The sequence below is a fragment of the Alligator sinensis genome, unplaced genomic scaffold (genome assembly GCF_000455745.1).
Source record: "Alligator sinensis unplaced genomic scaffold, ASM45574v1 scaffold1494_1, whole genome shotgun sequence".
Taxonomy (NCBI): Eukaryota; Metazoa; Chordata; order Crocodylia; family Alligatoridae; genus Alligator; species Alligator sinensis.
In genome coordinates, this window is record NW_005842724.1 from 229,625 (window position 1) to 241,975 (window position 12,351).

Consider the following 12,351-nt stretch of genomic DNA (forward strand, 5'->3'; position numbering starts at 1 on the left):
AACGGTCCCTGCAAAAGAAAATAGTGGCAAAGAAATTGTTAAATAGGTCTGCTTTCTCCTCTGGTGTGACCACCAGATTGCCAAGCATATCCTGCAGGGGCCTCACATTACCTCGGGCCTTTTTCATTCTCCCTTTGTATTTAAAAAAGGACTTTTTGTTATCCTTGATCCTTGATGTTAGCCCTAGTTCCGTATCTGCCTTAGCTTTCCTAACAGCTCCCCTACAGACCCGAGCAGTGGATGTATACTCCTCTTTGGTGATAGCCCCTCCCTTCCACTGGGTGTACGCCTCCTTTTTGGCAATAAGGTATTCACGAATGCCCTTGGTGAACCAGGGGGGCTTTTGGGCACTCTTGCCCCCTTTGCTTCTTGTTGGGATTGTCACCCCTTGGGCTCTGAGTATCGTCTCCTTAAGGAATGACCACTCATTTTGGGCACCCAGTTCCTCTCCAGGACCCTAGTGCCTCCCCCATTAATGGCCTCAGCTCATTGAAGTTGGCCCTCTTGAAGTCTAAGGCTACTGCCTTGCTGCAAGCCCTTGTCACCCTGCGCTGGATGGTGAATTCCAACAAGTGATGATCGCTATCACCCAGGTGGTCAAGGACCTGGAGTCCCCTCACCAGGTCATCGCCTGTGGCCAGGACCAGGTCCAGCAGGGCATTCCCCCTGGTAGGACTATGCACCTCTTGGGTTAATTGGAGGTCCTGTATCTTAGCCAGGAACCTCCGTGAGCGGTCAGACCTGGCTGACTGCTCCTCCCAGCAGATGTCCGGGTAATTTAGATCACCCATGACAACTACATCCCTTGCCTTAAGTGCCTCCACAAGGTGACCCAAGAATTTGCGGTCCAGCTCTTCCCCTTGGTTAGGAGGTCTGTAGTAGACCCCCACTGTTAAATCCCTTTCCCCATGACCCCCCTGTATCCTGACCCAGAGCACTTCAGCCTGCCCGTCCTCTGACCCCATCCTGCTGGTTGAGGATGAGTACTGCTCTTTGACGTTGAGCACCAATTATGTAATAATAATTTCTGTATTAAGGGGTGAATTGACCCACCCTTGCATCCAGGCATCTTGGATGTTAAATGAGCCTTGCTCAACTTGAAGTGCTGTTCTCCAAGTGGGATGTCTCGATTTTAATCTCAGACCTGGTGGGTTTAAGAGATCTTTGTGTAAAGGTAGCTGCAGCTATTTTTTTTAAATTTAGTTTATAATTTAGTTAAGGCATTTTTTTCTTCTTAATGGGGGAGTATGTATGTTACTAAGAATAGGGAGTCATTGAAGAGGGATGGATCAGATTGTTCCTGTAATGATTTGCATTGTTTGGTTGAATTGTATGTCACCCTTATCAGTATGAGCACTGGTTAACCAGATTGGGACACAGTATTCTGTTTAAGAGTAGACTAGAGTAGACTGGCACATCAGCATCAACTCCCCAAGAAGTCCCAGTAAGCTTCTGGTGAGGGGTCTGCAACCCGTTCTTTCAGATTTGGATCTGGCTTTCATCATCCATACCTTCATAAACTCAAGGCTAGACTACTGTAATATGCTCTGTATAAGGCTCTCTTGAAAATCATCAGGAAGCTGTAACTGGTGCAGAAAGTGGCAGCCCTCCTGATGGGAAAGCTTCAACAGAACCATTTAACACCACTACTCCAGAAGTTGCACCGTCTCCCAGTAGCTTTTCAGACACAATTCAAGGTGCTGGGGTTGACCTATAAGGTCCTAAAAGGTCTGGCCCTTTTTCCTGATACCCCATTGTGAAACCTACGGTCAGCTGAGAGCAACTTCTGGCAAGCATTATCAATATACTGAGTCCACTTGACAAAATGTGTGCAAGGTCATTTTCAGAAGTTGGTCCTTAGCTCTAGAACTCCCTCTCTCATGAGGGCTGCCAGAGGTTGAGTCTGGACATCTTGTTGAAGCACTGTAAAACATTCTTTTTCGGCCAGGCATTTAGCAAACAAAGCTAGACTGAAATATTGTTTGGGGGATCTCTGTTTCATGTTGATATTCTAGTTCCCTTTTATGTTGTTTTGTTCTCTTGTTGCTCAACTGTTTTGTAAGTTATTCTGTTCTCTTCTTGTTAGCTGCTCTGAGCTTTTGGCAGGAAGGGCAACATAAATTGAACAATTTGCTGCATATGAAAGTTTTATGCTATACATCTCTGATTTAATTAGTCTATGAGGTGCAAATCTACCCTGCCTTCTTTCATAGGTTTGACATAACTCAGGTGTCTAACTGGTGGGCAGTTGCTGCACGGTGGGAAAAAGACTAGGACTTTGTGTGCCACTGGCACAGCCCGCAGTTTGGATGGCAGCGGAGCTGTGTCCCCCTGGTGCAGCCGATGTGTTGGGAATCCCAAAGGGACCTCTCCTGCAGCATGTGGATGGCATTGTGGGTGGGCCAGGGGCTAAATGCCAGCACCACATGTAGCTCCCTGTCATGCCAAAATTGGACAGCTCTGACCTAATTTATTCATTAATGTTCCATTTTATATATATTGAGTTCTATGAAATCCTGATTTTTTTCTTATGCTTTCTCTTTAAATTTAAAATACAATTTTGATACAATAATATATAGAAACTGTTTTGTGGGTTCCATGTATTTTCTTTAAAAATACCTGCGTTTGTCATGACAAGATTTTATTTTATTTTTCCATATAGGAGGCCTCCTTCGTTCAGCACCACAACACAGAAGGACCCATGAAAGGTAAGGGGATTTGTTTGTGATTAAAGTAATTTATGTTCATATTACTACTGATCTCATGTAACTTTGGGTCTCACTTTTACTGTTCATGAACACCATGTCAGAATTCTTACTGACTTCACTAGGCCCTGGATTCATTTTGTAGTGAAAGATTTTGAGTAATTGAAAATATGTCTTAAAAGTGGCTTTATGAACTCTTAATTTGCAAAAATGTTGGGAAAAATAAGTACTTCTGAAGCACCTAAAATTTACTTTGCAACACGCTTTCCTTGATCATTATGAATGCTGTTTCTATTAGAGAAAAAAAGTAAAAGCCAAGAATAAAGGGAAACTTTAATTGTGAGAAATGTGACATTTTAAATCTGTCTCTGCAGGAGATCGCTCTGCGATTAATGTAGTTTTGAACCATGATTTAGACAGAAAATGCCTGGTCATTTTTCAGAATGCATCTGTGAACTGGAATATAAGTTTATTTTTATTCAGATGCCTGTTGGGTCTTGATAGAGGAAGAGGCTGAAGATATGTTAACAATTAAAGTGCAGGAGTGTTATGAATATTTTTAGGTATTGGAGACTTGAAAATCTGTGATTCAAGTAAAAGTATTAAGGGTTCAAATTTAATAACAGCCTTCTAAGACACATTGGTGATGAGTGACTGTATCTGCTTCACACCCAGTTGGATGACCTATGCAGGAGAAGGCTGCTTTGCTATAATGGGCTCCTAATTAACAAAAGCATTTCATGCTGGCAGAGATGTCAGTAACTTCACAATGAAGAGCATTAATGTAAGACAGGTTCTATCTGTCTTTACCATAGTTTCCTATGCTTGATGTTTCCTTGATCTCTCACTTCTGGACACAGAAGCTGTAGTATTTACAACCTTATGGTAACTCTTAAATGCAGATCTAGCAAAAGAAGATGCAGGGTGAAAAAGGCCCCTTGGTGCCTAAAACAGAATTTTGGTTTTAAGGCAAAAATACCCCAATCCAGAATAGTTCAGTCCATTACCTGCAAAACCACTGGGCTCCTAAATTCATATAGTAGCTGCATTTTGATGCTGATGGTTCTCTTGACACCTAACCCCAGTCTTCTGTGCATGTGCAGAAGCACCCTTGTGTGAGCAGCTATCTCCCACTTAAAATTTTGTCCCAAACCAAAACAGGGCAAAGCTATATCTTAGTTCTGCTTAGTTTGAGAGGCCCAATCCCATGGGCATACTTTATGCTCACTAGTACACACAAACAATATTGAGTCCAGCCTAAAAGATAGCAATTATAATAATTTTAATTAAAAAAAAATAGCCACAGGAGGGTGAAGTGCCTTGCAATACCTAGTACATAGAGGACTCAAGCAGAAAATAGGAAACTTCAGTTCTAGACTTGTATATCAGAGAGCTTCAACTATACACTGTCCACTTCCCAGGGGAAGTTCCTAATGACTAGGTAATAAAATAGTTGTGGGAAGGAGATGAGGACTTCTTTATCCTTCATGTTGAAGCTGACCCACCGAGCTACCAAGCCTGTAAAATCTATTGGGAACCTGACTGCATAGCTTAGTACACAGGGCATTCAGCTGGGAAGGCTGAAACCTGGGTTGTAACCTGTTTCCCACACTGTTTATGCATCCTGCACTAGAAAGTAATTGCATAACAAACAGGAATATTCTAGAAAGCATAGACTGGAGTCTGTGTCCTCATCTGACCCTCTGCCTTCTGCCTCCCTGGAACTCACTTGCTAATGAAAGGGAGCAGGGTAGAAGAAATCCCATTGGGCAGTGTTAACAAGACAAGACATCTGCCAGGATTCATCACACTAGTGCTGTTCCACTGTGTGGGGGCAGCTCAGTGTGGAAAGAGTATTCAGTGGGCACATCCTCTGTGTGCTGTGAGTTATCTACACAACAGGAGGCAAAAGTTGGGAGAGATGGATGGGTCAGAGCATCCATTTCCTTCTGGGGCTGAAGAGTAGGGCTGTGCAAAATTTTGATGGGCATTTTGTTTTGACACTGTTTCGACTTATTTTGAGGTAGAAATAGCAAAATCGAAATGAAACAAAGGCCATCGAAATAGCCTCGAAACAAAACAAGGCTAGTCGAAACGTTTCAACCATAGTGCTGGGGATGGGAAGTCAGTCCAGCTGGGCTGCCTCCCCATCCCCTGGCTAGATGGTGCCCCAGCTGGGCTGCCTTCCCGCCCCGGAGCAATCTAGCATTGGGGACGGGGACTCAGCCCAACTGAGTCCCCATCCCCAGCGAAACGTCAAAACAGCATCGAAACAGCCTTTCTGTTTCGATGGAAAGGAATGGAACAGCTGTTTTGAATCAAAATTAAATTAGAAATGGAATGCTGTTCCGTTGAACTGTCGAAACTCAAGGCAAAATGGAACAGTGCCATTTCACACAGCCCTACTGAAGAGTACTTTGGCAGGTTCCAGTTGGTAAGAAGTCATGTGGCCTTTTCATGTTCTGCCTCTTGCCACCCTCCTTCCTGGAGTTTGCGGGGAGCTCACCTAACATAGGGCTCCTCTTTGTCCAAAAAGTGCACACTGTCTACATGGTTCCATGCCCGTCCAGCACTGCAACAGTGACTAGCATTTAATTTTATGACCTGCAGTACCAGGCTGTACAGGTTCTTTGTGTCCTGGTTCCCTGTATGCTGCCTCTATGCTGGATTGCATCAATCGACATCCAGCAAATGTCCATCTATATGGACAATTTGGAGACAGCAGAATATCACCCTTGATAAATATTAATAATCATAACAGTATTGAAAAGTTACATGTACTGGTTCCTATGAGATGTTCCCTTGATGAATTCAGTGCATTTTTTCTAGTAAAAACTTAATGAGTATTTAGTATTATTTTCTAGAAGAGGAAATCCTTTGGTTGGGGGGAAGGGGAAGACTGTTAGTACTTTGGTCTAGTAATTTCCATTATGTCGTGCTTCTATAGGTTAGAGCAATCAGATCATATTATTTCAAAATAATTCTCTATGACTCATTCAGTTTTATAAAATATGTCACAGCATGAAGTATAAACCAGTAATGAGAGCAATGGCATCTTCTTTTAAGAAATTCTTTATTTAGGAGCCATTTGCTTAAAAACACATTTTTCTAGGGCTAAAAATTCTTCCAAATATGCAGGACATTTAGACTGAGACAACAATTACTTTAACTATTAAGAATTTACTTACAGGTCAGTAGGTAGTTAAATACATGAACTGTCTGACGGCTGGCAGGCAACTTGACTTCATTTGAAACAATATTAGAATCTCTAGCTGGTAGTTTGGTTTAGCCTTTAATGAGTTTTGCTGTTTTAGAAATAAAGAGCAATCTCTATTTTTCTGTTCTTGGATATTTCTCTGAAATACATGGCACCATAGAAAGTTAGGGTTGGAAGCAACTTCAGGAGGTCATCTTGTTCAACCCCCAAAAACCCTTTTGGTTCAGGAAAATTTTCTCACTTTTATTACTTTGAGAAACTACCTTTTTCAAGTTCTTAATCACAGTTGCTTTAGATACCTGTTTATAAATGTTTTCATTTCCTGGGGTAGTCTGCAAGGAGAACTGCATGGAGAGACCTTTGCACTTACAGATTTCATAGATATTAGGGCTGGAAGGGACCTCGTAAAATCATTGAGTCCAGCCCCCTACCCCAGGGGCAGGAAGTCAGCTAGGGCTGTGTGAAACAGCGCCGTTTCGAAGGGACAGTGTTTCGTTTCACTGTTTCAAAACACTGTTCCATTTCATTTCGTCAAAACTGTTTCACTGTTTCGACAGTTTCAACGTTTCGCCCATAGTTTATAATGGGAATCATGAAAATGCCTATAACTTTGTCATTTGTTTCCCGATTTTGAATGAAAATAGCAGCCATGTTAGCTCCTGGGGAGGCCACAAAGCCTGTCAAGTTTCAAAGAGATAGGTGCAGGGGTTTCTGGGAAACTGCATCTCAAACTGTTCAGAGCAAAACTCATGTCACTTGCAAGTGTGAAGGCACAGGGGGATGAGAACGGCAGGCATGGTAGTCCCTGATAAAGCCACAAAGCCTGCTAAGTTTCAAGGAGATAGGTGCAAGGGTCTCTGGGAAACTGCACCTCAAGCTGCTGACAAGCAAAACTCATGTTGTGTGTGCTTAAGGTAGAGCAGGATGAAAACAGCTGGAATGCTAGCCCCTTCTGAGTCCATGAAGCCTGCCAGGTTTCAAGGAGATAGGTGTAGGGTTTTCTGGGAAACTGCACCTCAAGGTGCTGACAAGCAAAACTCGTGACGTGTGACTGTGCATGCGTGACTGGTGCCGCCTTAGTCAGGGGGGACATGTGTCCCCCCAGCAACCAGTCAGTGATGGGGGGGTCCCCTCTGTGGCCAATCCCACTGACGGGTGGGTGGAGGAGTCCCTCCATGGCCGATCACTGCCCACTCCCCAGCTGGTGCTTGCAGGGGGGGCAGCAGTGCTCTCACCTGCCCCCCCTCTGCCTGTTGCTTAAGCGGCGAGCATGGCAGGTGAGGGGGTGCACCAGTGCTCTCAGGGGGTGCACATGCACCCCTGTGCACCCCCTACACGTCGCCACTGACTGTGTGTGTGTTAAGGTGGAGTGGGATGAAAACAGCAGGCATGGTAGCCCCTGCTGAGGCCATGAAGCCTGCCAAGTTTCAAGGAGATAGGTGCAGGGGTTTCTGGGAAACTGCACTTTGTCATGGAGTAGGTTCCCTAGAGATGGCCATGATACCCCTAGGGCCCTGTGACAGTGCCAGCTCTACCCTACGGGTGCCACGTCTTGTTGGAAAAGATAATAGATAGGGAGGCTGCCCTCGAGCTTCAGCTCCGTCACGGTCCTAATGGTCCCACTAAACCCTGTAGGTTCTTGGACCCCGTGAGAGAAACCACAGATTTCTTTTCTGGGGGAAAAGAAACAAAATAGACTAACTAAAACAAAAAGAGGATTTTGAGGTAGGAATACATTGAATGGAATAAATATAATAATAAAGGGTATTAGGAAAGGAAAAGGTAGGAAGTGATAGCCTTTCTGATGCTGAGACACAGAAAGCTGACCCCAAGGTGCAGAGAAAGCTCAATGCTTTTTATGCTTTTTTTCTGTCCCTCCCCCAGAGCACTGGGATTGGAAGGGACCTCAGGGAAGGATCACAGTCATTGGCCAGCTACACAATGAATATCAGAGCAGTCTTTCCCTTCTCTTTCCCCTCCGTCTCCCTAGTTCCTGTTTAGCTGCAAGCAGGCCCAGCTTTGAAACCTGAAACATCTTGAAACTTTAGAAACGTCTTAAGTGCCCTCATTTCATTTTGAAGCTGTTTGAAGCCTTTTGTTTTGTTTTGATTTCGCTGCTTTGAGCTTGAAACGTGTCAAAGCGGCTTCAAAACAAAATGCCTCCCAAACTTTTGTACACCCCTAGCTGGGGTCAGATCACCCCAGCAAGATCTGCTTGGAAGGAGCCTGTTAACTTCAGTGTGGTACTGGGGGCCAAATACATGGAGCAGCTTTCAGGGCTGAGGCTCAGGGGTAAAATCTTCAGAATGCTCAAATTGCTTAGGTTCGTAAATCTCATTGAATGCCTATGGGATTTAGGCTCCTAAAATGCTTTGGTTAAGTTTTTAAAAACAGTAATGTCACCTTCTCCTAGTTTGCACCCTAAGTTTATATATTGGATAGTCTATTTGTTAGGTACTGATGAGATTCTATTGTTCAAGTTAATTCTGAGAATAAAGTACCAAATTATCTGATGTTGTTTTATTAATTTTAGTGAAGTTATATCTGGGATGCTTCTAGGCCAAATTAGTCATTAGTTATATAGCAAAATGGAGAATGTGTGTTATTGTCAGAAGAACTCACAATCTTTCCCTCACATTTTGCCTGTAAACATAAAACTATATATACTCCAGTTCATAGACTTCATAGACATTAGGGCTGGAAGGGACCTCATAAGATCATCTGGTCCAGCCCCCTGCCCAAGGGGCAGGAAGTCAGCTGGAGTTAAAGATAAGCAACCAAATGTTTCTTAAAAGTGCCCAGAGGAGGTGCTTGCACCACCTCTGGAGGAAGTCTGTTCCCGGCCCATTCCAGATCCTGATGCACATTCTTTATGTACTTATAGGCTTCCACCAAGTCCCCCCTGAGCCCGTGCTTCTCCAGGCTGACGAGTTCCATAGCTTGTAGCCTCTTTTCATAAGGCCTGTTCTCTTGCCCTTTGATCATGTGTGTGGCTCTCCTCTGGACTCTTTCCTTAGGGAGTGAATTCCTATCCTAAGCTTTTGAAGACATATTACAAAGTACATTGTGCCTTCATTTTGTTTAAGTAACAGAATGACCTCCATTTCACTCAGATGTAGAGCTGCTGTTTTCATTAGTGTAAATTATTTATATCCGTAATACTGATTCATAAAACTAAAGCATAGGAATGCTTTTTATTTAAGAAATTAATCTTATACCAGTTTAAGCTTCCATTAGCCTACAGAGTTTTTCTGGGGTACATTTTGTCCTGCATTTCGGCCATAACATGCCTTGTTTAATGTGATTTGATTTTTTTCTTTAATGATTTAAAAAAGAAAAATCTTATGACATAGTTCTCTCTCCCTCTGATCTCTTTTAGGGAGGGAGACATTTTTGTCATGGGAAAGGGCCTGATCCCATTTCTGGTAAAATCAATAGCAAAACTGCCACAGACCTTTATGAAAACAGATTCAGGCTTTATGTAATAACTGAATATTGACATTTGAAAAGACTGCATTAGCTTCAGTAAAGTCCAGAATATTTCCAGAAAAAAGCTAATTCCAAAAAGTCTAGGCAGATTTCAGTTTGTTTCATGCCTGGCAGGCATAGCACAGAAAATTTGATAGAAATCTGGGTAGAAATAGAGTGCCTCAGTGAGAGTTCTGGCTAAAATGACATCCGCATAGGAGGTCATATGCTTTTCAATTTGTTAGGGCAAGATTTAATTCTAATAGAAAATATGAATAGGATTATACTTTTTATGCTTTCTTGAGATTCTAAACCAGAAATTAATGTACACATACATGTATATGCTTTATCTACCCAGCTGTCACAGTATAATAGTTACATTCTCATGATTTAATGCTTCTCTGCAGATGCTGATTGCTAGTAGGGCTTAGCTTGAAAGCTCATGTATTTTGATTTATTTGTTGTTGAAGCATGAGGTATCACATTATTTACCTTGTTGACCACTATCTTGCAGAAAATTGTTGCTTTGATTATTCACCCAAGCAAATGACCACAAATAAACAACCAGATGCTGAACCTGAAAAACACAATGGGAAAATCAAATTTCCAATTGACAAAATAAATATTTTATTAAATAATGTATAAATAATGTTTATATAGAAAAGATATGATGTATTAAAATAGTGTGCTGTCAACTAGATTTTCTGTTTATGATTACAGAAAGTGATTCAGTAGGGGTTAAAGTTTTATCAATCTGGAGGTGCAATTAATAGATGTGGTTACCATTAGTATTACTACATTTTTAAGGTGGATGAAGTTGGCATGCTTCTGTGCTTACGTAGTAATGCAGAGAACTAAAGTGTGTGTCTCATATTGCTGACTATTTTCCATATTATTTGAATAAAAATGTCTTCATATACATGAGATTAGAAATAATAATTAAGTAATACTATACATTCATTGTCTGGAAAACATTTGAGACAGGAAAATAGGGGCCATGAAGCTGAACACAAGCCTCAGTTTCCTCTTATTTTGTTTTTCTTCCTTTTGTAGGGAATAATATGTTTTCATACCATGAATACCTATTTGAAATCTCTGGGTTTATCCTGTAAATCATGTTTGCACACCTAAGGGTGAAATTACATGTTAGAGTTAGCAGGTGCTAATTCTAAGGAATGTTAGTCTGTATTAAAGTTAACAAGTGCTGTTGATCACTCACACATTGGGGTTAATGCCTTCTCTAATATGCACTGTTCAGTTCTGCTGCTAAAGGGTTAGCGAGCAGGGAAATGGCTAGAGGCTTCAAGCTTATTATGTGTCTGCTCACTGGTGCTTTAGCCTCAATATAAGCTGGGGAGAAGGAGGGGGGAATTCCCCCCCACCCCCCAATGGATGCCTCTTCCAGCCCCCAAATTGTCCCCTACCCCTGGATTGACTTCCCACCCCACAATAGGCTCCTCTACTCCTGGATCACTGCAGTCACAGCAGCATCAGGAGCTTCCCCCTCCCTGCATGCTCCCAGGCTCCCTCCTGCTTGCACCATCCCCACACACCTAGATCCAGCCACTACCAGGACCCATAGCTGCTCAGCATCTCCTTGCCCCCCCCACCTTATCCCCTCCCCCCTACCCATCCTGTAGTTGGAGGGGCTGGCAGGGGCTGCTGGATTTTGGTACACAGCGTCAGAGGTAGTCTGCAGGGACCCCAGAAGTAGGCAGGGAAAGGGAACCCCCCAGCAGTGCCTCTACCACTCTTGGGCTGATCAGGATGGCAAGGTAGCAATTTGGGAGTGGAGGGACCAGTGGGGGGCAGAAGGAGCGATTGGGATGGCAAGGGGGCATTCTGGGGATTTAGAAGTTCATTCAGGGGAGCAAGTTGGGGAGGAAAGGGGGCAGGAGCCTGGTAGCTCCCCACCTACCCATCCACTCCCTTTTCCCTCCTCCAATCCTATCTCCCTCTGCTCCCCTAATCCTCTTCACCCTTTTCTCCTCCCTCTCTGCTCACCCCATCCCTCCTACCTGTTGCCTGGCTGTCCCCAGCTGTCAATCCTGGGAACAGCCAGGCACCTGGGAGCAGTGCATCCTGGGAGATTGGAAGACTGCAGAGTGGTGGTTTTATCTCGGGTAAACACCTAGAAGTTAGCTCAAGCCAAGTAGCACAGCTCAAAGATAATCCTTGCCCAAAGTAATGTAACTTTAAGATGCCTAGCGGGCACTTAGCTAACACTATGTGGCGTGTCAATACCCTTGAAAGGATCTCAAGGCACCCTGGCTCAGAATCACTTTCCTAGGCTAAACAAGCCAAGATCCTTTAGTCTCTCATTGTTATAGGGCTACCTCTCCATTCTCCTGAACATTTAGCACTTCTTTCAATCTATTTTAATTACTATTAATCTTTTTTTAAATGTGTGCTTGCAGTTAGCTGGTAATTGCACTTCTGGTGCACAAGACAAGCAACAGCTGATTTAGTAAAAATAACTTCTTCAAGTCATTATGAAAAGTATCAGTTTGATAATCTGGGTTTATTAAAGCTCCTATGTATAGAGCAAATAAAGAATGGAAACCAACAGCATATAATCACTTAGGCTTCTTTGTTCACGCATAAATCTAAACACTTCCTCGGCTTTATCTACTAGTAAAGCTGTTAATTGCAGAATACCGCACAATGTGTACATTGCACATTATGGCATTTGTTTTTTCCTTGATAGCAATCCAAAAAGGAATTTTCATGTCCATATATAGGCTATGAATTAGACTGTGCCTGGTTTAGCTTTCCAAAGATTATGTTCACATAGTACTGTCAGGCCCTGTGCCTGTAAGCCACTGTGCATATATGTTTCTTTACTATCTTGATTAGCTCTGTAATTTGTTACTATAGTAAAGGTAACACATGAAACCAAGTAGTTGTGGATCTTAGTGCTCAAAATTTAGTGGGTGGTTTCTTTTTCATTCTCCTGCAAGT

At 42.9% G+C, this 12,351-nt stretch overlaps 1 protein-coding gene across 6 annotated transcripts in view; it reads left to right on the plus strand.

Moving 5' to 3' along the window:
• The window catches only part of ADGB (androglobin), a 286,810-nt gene that overhangs the window by 138,256 nt on the left and 136,203 nt on the right, over window positions 1-12,351 (plus strand). For all 6 annotated transcript variants that reach the window (XM_006034315.3, XM_025216304.1, XM_025216303.1 and 3 more), the window contains one exon: window positions 2,663-2,708. In XM_006034315.3, the coding sequence (XP_006034377.2) occupies window positions 2,663-2,708 (46 nt within the window). The remainder of the gene's footprint in view (window positions 1-2,662; window positions 2,709-12,351) is intronic.